General features: G+C 39.5%; 1 protein-coding gene across 1 annotated transcript in view; it reads left to right on the plus strand.

Moving 5' to 3' along the window:
* The window catches only part of POLR3H (RNA polymerase III subunit H), a 70526-nt gene that overhangs the window by 25905 nt on the left and 25228 nt on the right, over positions 1-19393 (plus strand). Inside the window, exon 3 of the mRNA XM_075320881.1 lies at positions 8553-8649. Within this exon, the coding sequence (XP_075176996.1) occupies positions 8553-8649 (97 nt within the window). The remainder of the gene's footprint in view (positions 1-8552; positions 8650-19393) is intronic.

A 19393-nucleotide genomic window follows, 5' to 3' on the forward strand; every position in this document is an offset into this window, starting at 1 on the left:
AGACGCATCCTTTAGGCGGCTGTCGCCCATCTGTGAAGTTAGGTTTTGCCTACTTCTCAGTTTCTATTTAGTTCCCACCCATGGACTGCTTTGAGACGTCCCATGGTCTGGGTCTCCCATAAGGAACGATGAAGAAAAAGAGAATTTTGTTTACTTACCGTAAATTATTTTTCTTATAGTTCCGACATGGGAGACCCAGCACCCTCCCTGTTGCCTGTTGGCAGTTCTTGTTCCGTGTGTTTTCACCAGCTGTTGTTGTAGACAGAGGTTCCGGTTATTCCGGGTTTTACTCTATCTCTACTTGTGGGTGGATGTCCTCCTTCAGCTTTTGCACTAAACTGGCTAGATGTGGTCATCCAGGGGGTGTATATGCTCGGAGGGAGGAGCTACACTTTTTAGTGTAGTACTTTGTGTGTCCTCCGGAGGCAGAAGCTATACACCCATGGTCTGGGTCTCCCATGTCGGAACTATAAGAAAAAGAATTTACGGTAAGTAAACAAAATTCTCTTTTTCTCTATCGCTTCATTGGGGAACACAGAAAACCATGGGACATCCAAAAGCAGTACCCAAGAGTGGGAAGAAAAGGACTAGAAACATGAGAACTAAAGACCAGATACCAGGACAGAACCTGTCGCCGAAAAATGAAAAGGAAGAAACTCTTCAGTGTAGATCTGAGTTGCCAAGGAAAATATAAGATGAGACTTTAACTAGAACCTGGAAGAGACAATGCAGGCAGCTGGGAGGCAGCTAGCCGGTGATGGAGATCAGACAGCAATAATCAGGGAGGCTCTAGACAAAGGAAAAAAGAGGTCTAGCGAATACGTTCCAATCCTTGCCAAATGTTTGTCCAAAGGGATTATTCTTCGCGATATAAAAGCGAATGTGAGGAAATTTATTCCTGACAGGTCGTAGCTTGAAGGCGCACTTTTGACCTTACTTGATATGTCAAGGAAACCGGGCAGAAAAGGACTGCCCAGTACAGGGGAATGAAGAAGAAGGGCGAATGATGACATTGAAGCTTCTGAATGTGGCAGAAGTTGGATACCTGCAGGGGAGCCTCCTAAAGAAAAACCTCCCAGCTGTCGACAGACTAGCGCTGGGCGCCCACAGAAGCCAAGGCTTGGTTAGGGAGCATCTTCTTGTCACGAAATTGTGAAATGCGAGGACTGCTAGCTCTGAGCTCCAGATAAGGAAAGGGAAGCTTACAACCCAGAACCATGATCCTAAAAAATTGTGTGCTTGAGTAAATACTTCAACTGGGAAAACATGGGACCCCATGAGCAAACATCAAGGGATAGAGATATAAAAGAAAAACTAGAAGAACTCCTGCACCTGTGACCAGAGACAAAATCTGGGCTACTGAACTCTAGGACGTAAGGAGACCACCTTGAACTGTAGAGATCGAACTCGAAAGGAAAGACTGCTCTTGTAGTGCCTCACAGAAGACTACAGAGAAGAGCTTTAAGAAGAACCTAAAAGGTCTACGACGACAGGGTAAAGGGAGAAGGAGCCCTCCATAGCCTATGCCGGTTACGTTGCCGACATGAACCTTGACTGGCCACTGGAACCGACTAAAAGACACAAAATTTCCTGAGGAATCTGGCAGTAGGGGAACTTAGACATCTCCTAGGCCTAGTAGGTAGCATCGGTCGTAGGCTACCTGGAGAATTAAACCCAAAAGCCGAGACTCCATCCTGGGAGGCATAGAGGGAAACAACAGTATGGATGCTTGAGCACTGTGGAGGAACAAACGTTACCATCCAGCCATTGTATAAATGAAAATGACTTGAGACTCCCAGGGGAAAAATACTTTTTTACTATAGAGGGATGGTAGTGAAGGGAACCCACGACAGTACAGGAAATGGGTAGGTGAAGCCCCTGAAATGAGAAAAGGCAAAAGATCATATGGATGCAGAACCATATATTTTGATAGGAAAAGATTAACTAAAAACACAAAGTTTGGTGGAATCGGGTCCAACCACTGACCTGTGTGTGCCTCCTACGGACACTAAGCTAAAACTGAACAGCTTGTCTTTGGTCGGTGGGTGTATACTGCGGAGGAGAAGCTAACTTTTTTTTTTTATGCAGCATGGTGTCAACCTCATAGTGCCAGCAGCGTACACCGATGGTATCCTGTGTCCCCCAATGAAGCCATAGAGAAATTATTTTTGTAGTATTTTCACTGACTCAGTAATATAAGGCCTTGTAATATTCAGGAAATTATTTTCTACACTTTTTTTAGGGTACGCAGAAATTACTGTGGCAATCTCTATAACCCCTTAACACGTTATTATAGATATACCTAACTTGGTGAATTATATTTTCAGGTGATTTTTACTGCAATACCAAAATACAAAACCCAAAAACAATTGTGGAATTGCCTTTTTTTTTTTTTTTGCAATTTCACATAAGTTTCATTTTTTTCCTGTTTTCCAGTAAATTGTATGATAAAATGGATGATGATATTCCAATATATAACTAGTTCCTCAAAAAAACCAACCTGTCATATGACTGTTAGCAAGAAAATAAAAAAGTTATGGCTGTTGGAAGAAGGGGAAGGAAAAATGAAAGTGCACAAATGAAAAATTGCTCAGTCATTAGGAAGTTTAAAAAAAAAATAAAAATATATATCTTTTCCATTTTTACTTTTAATTTTTTTATACTATTAATTTTTTTGTTAATTTTGTTTAAGGTATTGACGTTATGTATAGCATGTAAAATAACAGTTATTTTTACTAAATCTTTTATTGTATTTTTGGGTGGGGTACTTTTTAACTATTTTAATTGAATTTGTTTTTTTCATATTTGGTATTGTTTTTCATTCAGTACCTTTAGAAAGTCATAGGTTTTTCACAGTAACTGGTCGTCCATAAGTGCCACAGTTAGGCATGGTATTCCATGGGAGAGTACCGGATGCGATATGCTAGTGACCCTCGGCTCCTGCTCTGCTTCGAGTGTGAGCAGAGTGTCATGCGACTGTGATCCAATCCTACGATAGGATCATAGCTGCGGAGGAGAGGGAGGGATTAATCTCCCCATCTCCTCTTATTGTCAGCTGATGCGTATATCAGACTGTGCTTTGATATCATCCGAGTGCAGCCCGATGTTTCACTTGCACCCATAGGCTTTTTATGGGTGTGAGTAACACATCTCTTGCTGACATTCGCAGTATGCTGTGATTGTTTTCTCGGTATAATTGGGGCTGAGAAAAAAAATCATAGATCAGAACGGCCCCATAGAGTAACATTGATCTGGGTGGAATGCAATTCTTTTTTTTTTTTTTTTTTTTTTTTTTATTATTGCATTCCACTCATTCGATTTTACTCGCCTTGTGTTCTAGTCCTACAAAATAAATCGCCTCCTGCCGTGGCATAAGTCATCATCAGAGCTGATCTGGGTCTGCTAAGTCTCATCATCTCTGCTATGCCAGGTCGAACACCCAGCTTCCCATTGAGTTCTATGTAGCTTGGAAAAGGGAAGACAGAAGTTGTAATAAACTGCTTCTGTCTTCCCCTCAGGCTTCCATGCTGTCTCTCAGCAAAGGAACCGACCCGCTCCAGTTAGATTGCTCAAGACATAGCTGCAGATATTGGACTCTAATAATCCACTTTCAAAGAAACAGCAGACGATAAAGGATAATGATAAAATAGATCTGTGATCTTAGCATGCTTTCCTATTTACAGGCGACATACTGTGTAATGGCCGTGTCTGATCGTACAGAGATAATGGTCTGATCATATCACATCTCCTGGGTAGGGGAGGAAGTAAGAGTATAAAGACATTACACACGGGATCATATTTGATTTTTGTTGTGAGGTAAAACATTTCCCTGCCTATCTAAAATAAATAAATAAATGTTTTACCTCAAAGAAGGAATTATTTTTGATCCCGTGCTGTTCTGTCTGTATACTCTATTGCGTCCTCTACTGCCAAGGAGCTGTGGTATGATCAGACCATGTCCCTGTGCGGTCAGACACAGCCATTACACAGTACACAGCAGGGACACATATATAAGATTATCTCAGCACAGGGACATATTTTTTAAACACATCCAATTTTGGAAATTATTATTACAACATCTATTGATTAAAATTAACTTTGTTCTTGGGGGGAAAAAACCCCTTTTTAAAGTGTGAGTATATCTGGTGTAAGATTACTGATTGGTCTAAAAGGAAAAACGATCTAAAAAAAAAATTTCATTGGTATCCGCCTCCACCTGTCAGTTGTCTGAAATTAAATGTTAATGATTTTGGAATGTTTGGACACAAAACCCCTTTAAGGTACATTCCCATGAGGAGCTTTTTGTTATCCCCCTGAGGAAGCAACAGTACTACATGCGAAACGTGTGTTGGGGCTTTGGTAATTTAGGTGGGCTGACTGAGTGTTGTACTTTATGGGTAATTGGGATTTTTGCCTTCACATACAGTATATCACAAAAGTGAGTATACTCACATTTTGCCAATGGAATCCTTTTCCACTGCTCTGTGATGTCGTCATGGAGGATAGAAATGGATTCAGCGGCTCCTGTGAAGCTCCGGTAAACTCCACGCCCAAGAGAGTTAAGGCAGTGATTGAAAATAATGGTGACCACATAAAATATTGTCACTTTGGGCACAATCTGGCCATTTTCACTTATGGGTGTACTTGCCTTTATTGCCCGTGGGTTAGACATTAATGGCTGTCTGGGTTATTTAGAGCGCACCAAATTTACACTGGTATACACTGAGTACTGTACATTGTATCCAAGTGTCATATCTCCAGTGTTGTCTTATGGAAAAGAGAAAATAAAATATTCACAAGAATGTGAGGGGTGTACTCACTTTTGTGGTATACATTTTATGTATAGATAAATAATCAAAATATTCCGTATAATGCAACTATAATAAATTTATATAGGTCAACCCCCCCCCAATAAGAAGCCTCAAAGATTCACATAAAAGAGGATAGTGACAGATTTATAGTATAAAATATAAATTTTTATAAAATTTTTAACATTAAAAATATGTACAGAATAAATATAAAAAGTAAGTGCTGAACCGGATCAATTTCCCAAATATTAGCCGCGTATGATCAGGTTTTATAAAGTGCCTAGTGCAGTGACCATATTCTAGTAGTAATAGTTGTATATAACCTAGATATTTATACCGGTAAAGGTAATCCCCAAGATTAAAAAATGCCAAAAAGGTATAAATAAATTCAAAGGGTATAAATCATTATCGGGGCACTATACCTTAAGATGGTCACAAGTCTTGTATACCGCTGAACCCTGTTATAGGTATACAGGACTTGTGACCATCTTAAGGTATAGTGTCCCGATAATGATTTATACACTTTGAATTTATTTATACTTTTTTGACATTTTTTAATCTTGGGGATTACCTTTACCGGTATAAATATCTAGGTTATATACAACTTTTACTAGAATATGGTCACTGCACTAGGCACTTTATAAAACCTGATCATACGCGGCTAACATTTGGGAAATTGATCCGGTTCAGCACTTACTTTTTATATTTATTCTGTACATGATATTTTTAATGTTAAAAATTTATATTTTATATTATAAATCTGTCACTAGCCCCTTTTATTTGAATCTTTGAGGGTTCTATTGTTTTTTTTTTACCTATATGTATATGTATAGGCATTCCTTTGGTAATGTGCCATGGTTTGACCAGTGTGTCTATCATTTTATATTATTGTCCAGTTCCCTCTTTTCTTGAGATTTATGGTTATCGGTAAAGGTTTACATTGCATTTCTATTTTGACCATTATGTCTATTAAACGGAATCTGTCAGTAGGTTATTGTTACCTCATCTGAGAGCAGCATGATGTGGGCAAAAAGATTCTGAATCCAATGATGTAGCACTTAGATTGCTGGGGTCAGCCGTTCTGACACAATCTGAATTTTTAGATTTAGTCATGTAGCTGAGCTGAGAGCGCTGTCCACCCCCCACACCAGGCTCTCTATAGAGATTGTACACTGACATTGAGGTGTCATTCAGAGGAGGGGGTGTGTTGTGCTGCTGTGCTCCTGACATTGTAGTCCCAGTAATAAGTCCTGCTCGGTAAACAAAAAGTTGGACTGTGATCAGACAGGCATCCCTGAATTTCCTGTTTTAACCCTTGCAGCTTGCTGGCTTCAACTTATATAGCAAAAGCCTGCTGACAGATTCCCATTAACTATATACTGATATCACACTCATCCAAGACACTTTCTCTATGCCCACTGTGCCACTTCTGTACTGTCGAGTGTCATGTTATGTTTTGCTGTAAATTTTTTATAATAAAGCAACTGATTTTTAGGCAACAAACTCCTTTTTTTCTCCTAGTACTTGTGTATTTTGGAGTGGCTATTTGGGTAATTTAATGAACTTCACCTTGAATTAAATATGCACCAGTTGGATTTATATCTTCTGCTATCTAATGTATAGTATATAACATATTTTTGACTGCATGATGAGTGCTAAAACCCCAAACAATTGCTGCTTTTTCTTTTATCATTCGCCCTCACAAAAAGTTGTTTTTGCACTATGTGTGTCCCCCAAAATAGTGCCATTAAAAACTAAAACTCGTCCCACTATAAACAGACCCTCATGTGACTATGTCCTATTTTATAAGGATGTTCTCATGATTAGCAGATATGTTGAAAATGTTCAGCCTGGATTATGGGCGGCAATTTACAAAGCAGCAAAGTGGATGAGATTTCATCCAGAAGCTGCGCATGAATATCTGAGTGGAAATTGACGTTTGGCGCAGATTTCTCTGCTGATTCAGTCTATGGTAAAATCCAGTGTATATATTGTTCAGTGTATACAATAAAAATAGCAGTTAATCAAAGACAAAGTTTTCACGCTCCCAGCCTCCCTTCTGATTTCCAAGGGGCCCGTACGCTTTTGCTTGATTAATATTTCACACCAGTGGGTTGTCTCACCACTGACCTGCACTCTGCCCTTTCCCATCTGTTTTTTACGACTACGTCACTTTTCTTAGAGTAGAACACTGTAAATGGTCCTGTAAATGATTTTAGCATAATAGGTCCTGAGAAAAAAATGCATGGCCTACAGATGCTAGGCAAGATAAAATAGTGCACTTGTGTACTTTTTCTCCCTCTGTGATGCTGGCCAATCATAAGCAGGCATCAATGTTTGGAAAGAAAGAAGAACACGCCCCACTATAACGTAGAGCAAGTTTCTCAGTGTCCGATGTAGGGATACAGCCTGATCTCCTGGTCTATCCTCCTGCATGAGTTGATGAGGGAGGAGGGGCAGTACAGCTGAGTTTACCTGTGTCACATTACAAACTTTATTAGCTCTCTTAACACTGTTGCTCTGATGTACTTCCCCAAGTTTACCCCAACAGACAAGTGTGATATTGACAGAGCTTTCCATTCTGGACAGACAGAAAAATGTTAAAAATAAATAAATAATGATGGGTGAAAGATATTCTTCTTTAAAAAAAACTTTATTTTCTTGAAAATGTTTAATTAAAGCTAAATTGCAAAGTTGCTTGTTTTTTTCTAATTTTACTTATTTATGATGGACACCCCTTTTAAGCTCCATATAAGACTGAGATGTTTCAAAAAAGATTAAATGGAACCCATCAGGTGCAATATGCACCCAGTTCTGGGAGTATATTGCTAATCCCTGCCTAACCATCCCTATATCTAGTAACATAGGTAAAGAGATCTTTAGAAAAAGTATTTCTAAAGATCCTTTATGATATGCTAATGAGCGCAGGAAATAGATACAAGGGCATGATTTTCCCTGACTAGTCCACGCTCTTAGCATGTTATCACACTCACAGGGGTGTACTAACATGTTATTCATTGTCCAGTGTCATTGGCGGTGACACGCTTACCTGTCCATTGTCACAACCTCAGATGCCAGGTTTAGGGTCAGTGCGCATAATCAGAAGTCTTGGCACTTCCAGTTATGCACCCTAGATCTCTCTGAAGTCAGTATATGTACACCCAACTTCATAGTGCACATGACTGGAAGTGCTGGGGACTTCTGATCACGCGCACTGACCCTAAACCTGGCGTCTGAGGTGGTGACAATGGACAGGTCCGAGCGTCCCTGCTGATGATGCTGGGCAGTGGGCATTGAATAGCATGTCCCTATGGGTGTGATAACATAATAAGAGGGTGGACTAGTCAGGGGGACCTAATTCCCTGCGACTAGTCCCCCTCGCTCATTAGCATATCATAAAGAATCTTTAGAAATACTTTTTCTACAGATCCCTTTATCTATGCTAGTGTATACAGGGACAGTTAGGCTGGGCTTAGGAATATGCACCCAGAACTGCTCGTGGCTCTGAGTGCATATTGCACCTGACAGGTTCCCTTTAAGTGCTTTCAGTTTCATAGATTTTTCCCTATATTATGTATATATCCTTTTTCATATTCCAAGAACACAGATTGCCTCTGTTTCTACTGTGTTCTTTGCTGCAATTTTTCGTTTCTTGTTACTGATGGAATAATAATTTAAGTGACTGTGCAGAAAATGTGTTTATCAGCTGAATAAATGACATTCCTGACGCGCTCTCCTCATCAGGTGGTGTATAATGTGGGCCTCTGCATTTGCCTGTATGACATTACGAAGTTGGAGGACTCGTACATTTTTCCCGGTGATGGAGCGTCTCACACCAAAGGTTAGTCCTGGATAGTGTAGACTACAGAATGTTATAATGAAGGGGATCTGAAATATTACTGATACTTTTCAATATCTTCAGTACCTTGCTACAAAAATGCTTTATTTATTGATCCTGCATCAATCATATTTATTTTATTTTTTTGTGGTGAAGAAAAAAAAAATTAGAAATTTGTTAAAAAATAGTTTGCTGGAATTTTTGGAGACCCATAAATGTATTCTGCCATCGATGCGCTGTTTAGGGTTTGCTTTTTTCTGTCATTTTTCTCGGTACCACTTTGGAGTGCTATTCATTGCAAGTGGTGAGGGAAGTATGGCGACTGAATATTTTTTGTGTTACGGTGTCATCCGTACTGGATGTGTCCTGGATGTAAGGTCAGGGTTAAGCATGGATTGCCATAAACACATGGTGGTCTGTTTTTCCAAAGCAGTTAAAAACTATAAGTAGGCTTTTTTCATTTTACTTATTTATCTTTGGGACAGCGGTCATGAGGACTAGCACTAGTACTGTCCATCATATGAATTGTATCGTGTATTCCTTATGTGTAAGTTTCTATTGTCTCTGACCTAGTGGGTAAAGCCTAGCTGTTCTGATGTCTCCCATACACAGTACACACAGACTTAGACTAGGTTCACACTTCCGTTGTTTTGCATCAGTCACAATCTGTCACCTTTAGGAATTACGGTATCCTGCAAAATATTTTGCAGGAATCCAGTTTTTCCCCATAGACTTCTATTAGTGACAGATTGTGACTGATGATGCTGCGTTGTATCTGCTGCGTCGCAGTCAGTCGTTTTTTGACTGACCGCCGGGCGGGAGCAACGCAGCATTAACGTTTTTTGAGCAGCGCGATCCATAGGATTTCGCTGTGCATGCGCTCTCTGGCTCCCTGCACCCGTAACCAGGATACACATCGAGTTACTAAGCAATGCGCTTTGGTTAGTTACCCGATATTTAAACTGGTTAAACTGGTTACATGTGCAGGGAGCCAGCGCTGAGCGGTGTATGCTGGTAACCAAGATAAATATCGGGTAACCAAGCAAAAAGTGCTTTGCTTATACCCGATATTTACCCTGGCTGTGCACGGAGCCAGACACTTCACCGCTCGGCTCCGCCCCCTCCCGCACACACACACACACACACACACACACACACACACACACACACACACTCACCTGTCCTGCAGTCCCCGCGGCACTGACGTCCTCAGTGCCACGGCCTTGCTCGGCTCCACCCACCCCGAACTCCACCCCCTCGCGCTCCGCCCCCGCACACAACGGAGTCCGACAAAGAATTCTGTTCTTTGTCATCCGTTGTACAGCGCATCAGTCACATGTGTCAAGCAACACATGTGACATGCAAAACAACGGAAATGTGAACCTAGCCTTACATGCTTGTCTTTTGCTGTGATTCTCCTCCCCCCTCTTCTAACCATAGACTTTAGTTCAGCACCAGCTTTTGCATTTAAAAGTGTCTCATGACGCCTGGAGGACACTGCTGTATAAGCAGATATGACTATGCAACATTCAGCTTTCTATTAAGCAGCTTAGAAGCTTGTCCCATAAGAAACTAATATGACCATACAATAACAAGAACTGGATTCACAAAGTCTCCTGTGTGAATGAGGTGCTCCATTAACAGTCTATACTGTTCACGAGATAGTGGGCGCACGTGCTCACTAAGACCCTCACGCTCTGGATCTGTGGATGTCCTCAGTAGTTGGATCCCCAGCAATCATACCTATGTAAGCTATCCTGCTAATAGGTGATGTATGTTATATATATGACACCCCCATTGAAGCAAAAAGGAAAACGGCCATTTCTCTACGTGAGGAATACATGTATTGTATTGTTTTGTGTACAAACCGGTGTCCTTATTTACTTGTTTCTGTTACCTAATCTCTCAAATTCTCTTACAAAATTAGCATTTTATGAGTGTAGTGGGCATGTGGTGTTTGGAGGGAAACTACTTGGGCTGGGTGGGGGTTTGTTATTTCCTATAGCAAGCAATTGAATCTCAGCTTTCACTTTTTAAAGGCTTTTATTTTAAAGGGAATCTGTCACCAGGTTTTTGCTACCTCATCTTGAGAGCAGCAAAATGTAGAGACAGAGACCCCGATTCCAGCGTTGTCAGTTACTGGGCTGATTGGTGCAATTTTGTCATTTTATCTGCTGCATACCTACCAGTTCTCTGTATAACCCCGCCCACATCACTGATTGGCAGTTTTCTATGTACACTGTACATGGGCAGAAAGCAGCAATCGGTGCTGGGGGCGGGGCTATGCAGAACTCATTGTTAAAAAATATACTCTTAAATATATTTTTCTTCAAATACGTAAAGGCGCATGAATGAAAAGACCTCAAAAATGTAAAAATAAATGTATTTTATCTATTTAAAAATGGTTGCCAGGGTTCAGTTACAGGAAGGAAAAATAATATACTTTGATGGCTTACGCAAAGAGTTCATTTAGTCCATACTGATCAATGGGAAGTCTTTACCCATCTTTCTTTGGGTCCTGAATGGCAATGCAGGGAATGTCATCTCTTAGGCTGGACAACGTGTCACATCTTGCAGCACTGGAGTCTTCTAACAGCAGGCAATGTGGAGGAGCGAGCCAATAGCCCCCTCCATCGTGTATTATATACCAGCTGTTTAGTCCATATAGGGTGTTCTAGTGGAACATAGTTGAATATAGTTCCATATTACGTAACCTTCTGGAAGCTTCGGGAAGCTTCGGGAAGTATATATAAATATCCTTCCATGCCAGTACTGAAGTATACTCAATATAGATATTTTAATACTTATCCCTTATAAAAACTTAATTAATAAACTATGCCCTCCAACATAAACAGAGCTGTGAACTTATATGTCCTTCTATAAAATATTTGATAACTAGATGTATTAATTTTAATGTTTTTACAATTCCCCCTTGAAGCGGGTAGAATAACCCCGAAAATTAATTAATACATCAATAAAATAACAAATCTTCTTTCCTTATTTGGCAATAACGGATTAATATCAATAATAATGATGAATAATAATTAATTTGCATTATTCATGTTGTAAGTTCAATAATATAATAATGTGGATTCATGTTATGATAGGCCATGACTGATCAATCATATAAAAATATATATATATATATCTATACTTCGCTAGACCTAAAAAGAAATGCAAAAAAAACAAATCCGGTCACCATATGATGTCCTCTGAGTTGATGTCTTCTTATCTCCGATGTAATCCGGCATAAACCCAGTCTCTTAGAAATAAATCCTTTGATAAAAATGGATGATTACCAATTTATACAGTCCCATATTGCGTTTATCATTGTTAGATCAAAGTCCATAAACTTTATTCTTTATTACAAAGTCCATAGCCAATGTTGATAAACCACAGTTCATGAGTGTAGAAGAATAGCAAAAGTCTTTGATGTCTGTGCAGTGTAATTTCCTTCATGCTGCCTGGTGTCAGATCCTGGAACAGATGTTAAGACGTTCTTGGTCAGCACGAAAGGGTTAACTTTAACACGTCATTGCTCTTCTTAGTAACTTTAGGGAGGTCTTAATGCACAGACCATGTGTCATTGTCCATCCTGGAATCATAGGACTATTGTGTTTCTGAAGTGCAAACGTGGTAAGTGTATTTTGTATGTTTCACAGTCTTATTTGAGACGTTACCTTTTGGACCTTTTTGCAGAATCCCTTTTAACTTTAGGATAATTATAAAGTCTTTTTATCTTCTATGATCTTGATTGAAGACTGATTCATTCCCTAATCTAAATACCAAATATGGCAATAACTATCACTAATAAATGTCACAGCGTACCATAACTCTAATACTATAATACCATGTCATTATTATTATCGTAGAAGTATTGATATAATTGATACTCAGAATGATAAAATACTGCATAATGGTATAGACAATAGTATTCTCTTGTAATGACCTTTTTTTTTTTTTTTCATTGGTGTATTACCCTTCCAAACCCATAGGTGGCAATGTGTTGAATGTAACCAAAATATAATATAAGATATGAAACAATATAATGTGTACCTATAACATGTATCCTATTATAAATATGAAAGGCAACAATGTGGCTTTTTAGTTAGATCATTTGTAAAATTATAAACCAAAGCAAATAACCTTTTGAAAAAGACTGGATGATATCATCAAAACACAATAATACCCATTATAAATTATTATTGATTAAAAATATAATATATATTATTTGTAAATATAGGAAGGTAAACCTAGATGTACCTTAATCTTCCATCTTTATTATTCTAATTTAATTTATTTGATTTGTCTATTATTTATTAAATAACCTACTATAAGGAAATGTGTAACTATAAGTAATACTTCATCCTTATTGTGTTAACATACTAATATAAAAATAATGTATTACCAGAAAGTAAACAATTGTATATATGATGAAGTAAGTATCTTTTCTTCCAAAAAAGTGGAACTTTTCCCTTTTAATATGATTCATATTTAATAAAGTAATATTCTTATATTAGATATTACTGAACTAAATATTGAAGTGTTTTCTCAATTGAGATATTTAAAATCTGAAGAAAAAATAAAAATTGTAGAATTTAGATTTTGATTAAAAATGTGAATATTAAAATAATTAATATAAAAAAATAGGAATAAAAGGAAAAATGAAAATCGGAATAAAAATAAAAAATTGAAATAAAAAATAAAGCCTTCTATGTAAATAACACCTATGTCTTTAATAATACATAACCTTAATGTTACCAGATAACCTTAATATTACCAGTATCTTATAAGATTACCAAACCTATCAGTAACCAATAAAAATAATTAAGTCATGTAACCTTGCAAATAATACACTTCTCTTAGTATATAAATGCATTATGATATACTTCAAATATATTTTTTTATTCCCAATTCTTCCTTTGTACTTGAAATATTAATTATTAAAGTATCCTGTAAACACATATATTATCAAAATATAAATGTGTGTGATTGAGACCAAACCTCTCCCTTTCAATATCATGAAATATGATATTATAAAAATTAATATGTTTAGATTAAATTAAATTCAAATTTGTGTTGTAAATCTTCAAGACCATTTATAAATATCACTTCCATTTTTTAAAAGAAAAATGATTTCCAATCTATGTACCAATAAAAGAAGTGACTAACACAAAAGATATAAAAAAATCAAAACGTTATAACCTTATTCTAGAATGTAACTCTTCAGAATAAACCCTTAATAAAAAATCCTAATATCTCTATACTAAAGAAATATGTCTAAGAATAATATATATATATATTCGGTATAAATTCCTTCATTTATACTTATGTACTATAACTTATTATCTAATAGTATACATACATATATTATAACCTCGGAGTTAAAACAAAAATTCCCCTTTTTTTTTTTTTTCTGGATCCAAGTACTCTGACTTTAGCATTTGCAGCTGCTCAAACAATCAATCATTCATAGACACATCTATGCACTCAAGACTGCCATGGTCTTTAACATACACTTCTACATAGAAACTGACAAACACATATCCCTTTTTTTTTCTTTTTTTTTTTCCAAGTATTCTATGCGCATTTCAAAAATTATGTTACTAATTTGAAGTACTTCTTGAAAAATACAAATTCCAATGTATTACACACTGTACCTTTGACCATGGAACAAACATTTATTATTAGCTTTAGTACCAAGTCACATGCTCTAGTACGTGCAAGGAACACCATTCCAAAACAGCAAGCAGTTTTACTACACTCCAAAGCTCAGATTACATTTCTAATAACTCTAAAGAAGATATATATATTCATAAAAAAAAACGTTAAAGCAATAATACTCTGGCAATTGGTACCTGAGAAAATAATAATTATTAATTTAATCGTGCTTTATATGTTACCTGATTGAGGACAAGAACAAATGTATAAATAAAAAGTTAATACTGACTTCCTGTTCCTGTCCTGGCTGAGGTGGCAGCTTAGGGGAGAAGCTCCTGCCACCCCTCACAGAAACCGACTAAAAACAGACCCCCCGGACGAGCCACCAAACAGAGAGCAGCACAGGAGGTTACCTAAAGCAGACAGCTATGGAACGGTACCTCCTGAGAAGCTCTGGGAGCGGTGAATCAGCCTGGAGAAGCTTTGATATGGACAGAGGAGAAGATAAGATAATGGCACCGAGCCTGATGGGGGAGGAGCCTGAACGCATGGTGAGAGACACAGAAAAGCAAACACAGAGCTGGAAGGGGAGAGATAAGGGAGATATGAGCGAGGAGACAGGAGATAAGGAAGATATGAGCGAGGAGTCACAGGAGGACACAGCAGGAGAGAGGTGGATGCAGGGGACTGATGATGGTGGATCGCAATGGGAGGATGAAGGAGATATGGAGGCAGAGGGGAGAGAAGATGCAGACAAAGCAGGGCAGCTCAGAGACACAGCAGTGTTGGAGGATGAAACTGACAAACAGCACAGGGAGATTAATCCCACTCAGACTCACAGGAAGTCAAATGCAAGAATTCATAGTACCCCTTCCAAAGGAAACAAAAAGCAGCCTACTACACCAACATCACAAGCCTGCAAGCTATTGGGGGATGGAGGTGGTGGCCCAGTCCAGACAAAGAGAACTAAGAAAACAGCACCACCTGCAGGCCAAGACAAGTACACACAAAAGCTTAATGTGGACTATAAAAAACTGGCTGAAGAAGTGACATCACACTTGTCAAAAGAGGTTAAAGTGGCTATTGAGGCAGCCATACAAACATCATTAGCTAATATGCAAAAACAGATAAATGCCCATGCCTCTAGACTGGCAGAATCAGAGCAGAGAATATCTGACTCCGAGGAGACAATACTGGCTATGCAAGCACAAATAGCAGCTCTAGCAAAATCTAATGAATACTTGAAGGATAAAGCGGACGATTTGGAAAACAGATCGAGACGAAACAACTTACGTATAGTCGGGTTGCCAGAGTCTGTGTCGATTGGACGGTTGGATAATATATGCGAGTTGGAGCTACCGCAGGCCCTGGGCATAAAGGCGAAATTCAGAGTTGAAAGAGCCCACAGAGTGGGTCCACTGAGACACCAGGAGGCGAATAAGGGAGAGGGCCAAAACTCAAACAAGAATACCCCGATAAGAGCCAGGCAGGTGATTGTCAAGTACCTTGATTATAAGCATAAGGAGGAAATATTGAGGGCCTTTAGAGAACGAAAGCGTCCACTACAATATCAAGGCAACAGACTGCTAATTTTTGGGGATTATTCAGCGGAAGTATCCAGAAGGAGAAAAGAATTTACCAAAATTTGCTCATTTCTGTACAACAAAAAAGTAAAGTGCCAGCTATTATACCCTGCTACACTGAAAGTTAGAAACCCCAATGGCTCGTTTGTATACTACAAGGACTACAAAGAAGCAGAAAACATTCTCATGGCAGAGCTCAACAAGACTAGGTCAGAAAGGCAAGAAAAAGGAGCTAGTGGAGAAGGGAATAATAGAAGAGGATCCCCCACAAGCTCAGGAAGAGATGTGGGACGTCTTGGGGGACAAAAGCAAGTCGAGACCAGGGAGGAAAGGAGGCCAAGCCCGGGTCGACAGCATAATTCTCGCCTGGAACACAGGAACCAACCCTTGGAGAGAAACCATGATACCTGAACTGGAACTCGCTCATTGTTTTTCCTTTTTTTGCCTGTTTTTTTTTTTTTTTTTTTTTCTCTCTTCCCAAACAGGGAGAGGCGTTGAGGAGGATGCATTACGGAGAGAGGGTTGGGGAGGTGAGAGGAGGAGGGGGAAGGGAGAAAAGAGAGGAAAACATCCCAAAGTCTGGGTCCTCTTCCCCCCCTCTTTTTTTTTTTTTTTTTTTTGTTCTTCTCCTTTCTTTCTCCATCTTCTCTCCCCTTGGTCTTTTTTTTTCTTTTTTTCTTTTTCTCCTTTGTCCAGGAACATCATCCAAATTCAAATGAAGTGGGCCTGTTCTGGGCGGACTGATGGCTACCTGGAGTCAGAGATAAGTAGGACTGGAGAATCTTGCTGAGGTTTTGACATACTGTGCTAATTTTTGCATAATTTTCAAAGGCTTATTCAAGTTAGTCCGGGGATAGAACATATATTTTTTGGGGGGTGATTAGGGAGCTACATATTTTGGCTAGGAATAGGGGAGCTCACCAACGTGGCGGGAAACGCCGTGGATTTCTCGGAAGGGAAAATATGTTTTACAGTTACATGCTTTTTGTTGTATTTGTTATATTTGCAAGGTGGGGAAAGGGAGTGTCGATTTTGTGGTACCAACTGTGATTCTAGTGTCGAACATCTCGTCTTCCTTGATGCAGGGGCCCATAGGGGAGGGAGTAGTAAAAGCAGAATACACAGGTTAACATGATACAGATAACTACGTGGAATGTTAAAGGGCTGAGATCACCTAACAAACGAGCAATGATATTGAGACATCTGAAAAGACTAAAGACAGACATTGCCTTATTACAGGAAACCCACTTGGGGGGGGAGGACTTTTTCCGCATGAAGAAACATTGGGTGGGCACCGTTTACGGGGCAGCGGCACAAGGTAGAAAAGCGGGCACTATGATTCTAATAAATAAACAATTCAGTCATGAGGTAGTGGCACATGAGGCAGACGACCATGGAAGGTGGCAGCACTTAACAATCGTTAGTCCAGCGGGTAAACTCAGTATTTATAATGTCTATGGCCCAAATTCACAACAAATCACATTCCATGATGACATAAAGGCCACCATATTAGCAGATGGGGAGGCTAACATTATAGTGGGAGGCGATTTTAACACTGTCCCAGACTCAGCTGAAGATAGGAGGAGGGGCGAAGAGGGGACAGCTAATGTGGGCAGGAGTTTAGACAATAGGGATGTAACATTAGAAGACGTAGGACTGAAAGACATCTGGAGACTAACTCACCCACATGACAGAGAGTATACACACTTCTCTCACCCTCATGATAGCTGGTCACGTATTGATCAGTTCTGGATCTCGCAAGACTTACTGAGTGGAACGCAAGATTGTGTGATAGAGAATATGGTGATCTCTGATCATAGTCCGGTGAGATTGGGCATTAGAGAGAAATTCAGGAGAGGTACAGATATCATATGGAGATTCCCATCGTTCCTTCTCAGGCAAGATAATTTCCACAAGGTGCTACAGGAGTGGTGGGGAGAATTCGCAGAGGACAATAAGGAACATAGAGAGTCCCCAGTGATATTTTGGGAAACGGCAAAAGCGGTCCTAAGGGGCCGTCTGGTGGGGTACGCAGCCATGATCAAACGGAAAACCAATGAGAATTATAATTTCCATAGTGAAGCAGTACGGGTAGCATATACAAATTATGTGACAAATAGATCTCCCATGACAAAAGGCAGATGGTTGGAGGCAAAAGAGGGATTTGACGAATGGGCCAAAAAAAAGGAACAACTATTCTGGTCGCACAAGGAGGTTGACTTACATAGGTTTGGCAACAAGGCGGGAAGGATGTTGGCCAATCTGGCAAGGGGCAGCAGAAAGATGACAGTGATCTCTAAACTGAAAACAAAGGGGGGAGAGGTGACTACGGATCCTAAGGACATTAATAAACTGTTGGGAGATTACTATAGAAAACTATATGGGTCAGGGAATAACGACATGACTGATGAGGCAGAGTGGCTAAGACAAGCCCAAATGCCTAGCTTGACGGAGGAAGATTTGAGTGCCTTAAACGCAGATATCACAGTAGAGGAGGTGACGAGAACAATTGGGGAGCTTAACACCAACAAGGCACCGGGACCTGACGGTTTCAATAGTGAATTCTATAAGGCTCTGAAGGATCTGATCTCGCCGGATCTAACCTCAGTCTTTAATGCTTTCCTGGGAGGGGCGGAAATACCCAAAAATTCCAACATAGCATATATTAAATTACTCCCCAAGGGAACCAAGGACCTGGATGATCCCTCTAGTTATAGACCTATATCGCTCATAAATCAGGATTTAAAAATTATGTCCAAGATCATGGCTAATAGACTGGCCGAGATCTTACCTAGGATCATTACGAATCACCAGGTGGGGTTTATTAAGGGGAGAAATGCCGTTACCAATATCCGAAAGACAATTCTAGTGGTAGACGCGGTTAGACTGGGTCTCACTGAGGGAGGGGCTAGACCTGCCCTAGTTACACTTGACGCAGAAAAAGCGTTTGATAATGTAAATTGGGGGTGGTTAGACAGGGTAATGGAGGCCATAGGGATTGTAGGCAAGATGAGACTTTACATTAGAAACCTTTATGCCAACTCGGGAGCTAGGGTTCACACTCCGGGCTTTCTATCAGACGTGTTCCCTTTGATGAAGGGAACAAGACAGGGCTGCCCATTATCTCCTCTTTTATTCAACCTGGCAATCGAGCCGTTGTCAAGAATACTACAGGGACAAAATAGCTTTAAAGGAATCAAGATAAGGGGTTCAGAAGTAAAGACAGCGCTTTTTGCTGATGACATCATACTTTATATGGGGGACCCCGGTGCGGATTTGCCACAGACTCTTGCCTTGATTGAAAAATTTGGCTCATTCTCCGGTTTCAAACTGAACAAAAAAAAATGCGAGATCATGTTCCTAAAGGGGCATCATGGGACAATGGGGGGACAAATAAGGGATGGCTGTCTATGTGGAATTCCTATAGCACAATCTTCAATTAAATACCTGGGAGTGCATATAGGAAGATCGGTGGAAACAATCTATAACTTGAATTATGGACC

The sequence above is a fragment of the Anomaloglossus baeobatrachus genome, chromosome 8 (assembly GCF_048569485.1).
Source record: "Anomaloglossus baeobatrachus isolate aAnoBae1 chromosome 8, aAnoBae1.hap1, whole genome shotgun sequence".
NCBI lineage: Eukaryota > Metazoa > Chordata > Amphibia > Anura > Aromobatidae > Anomaloglossus > Anomaloglossus baeobatrachus.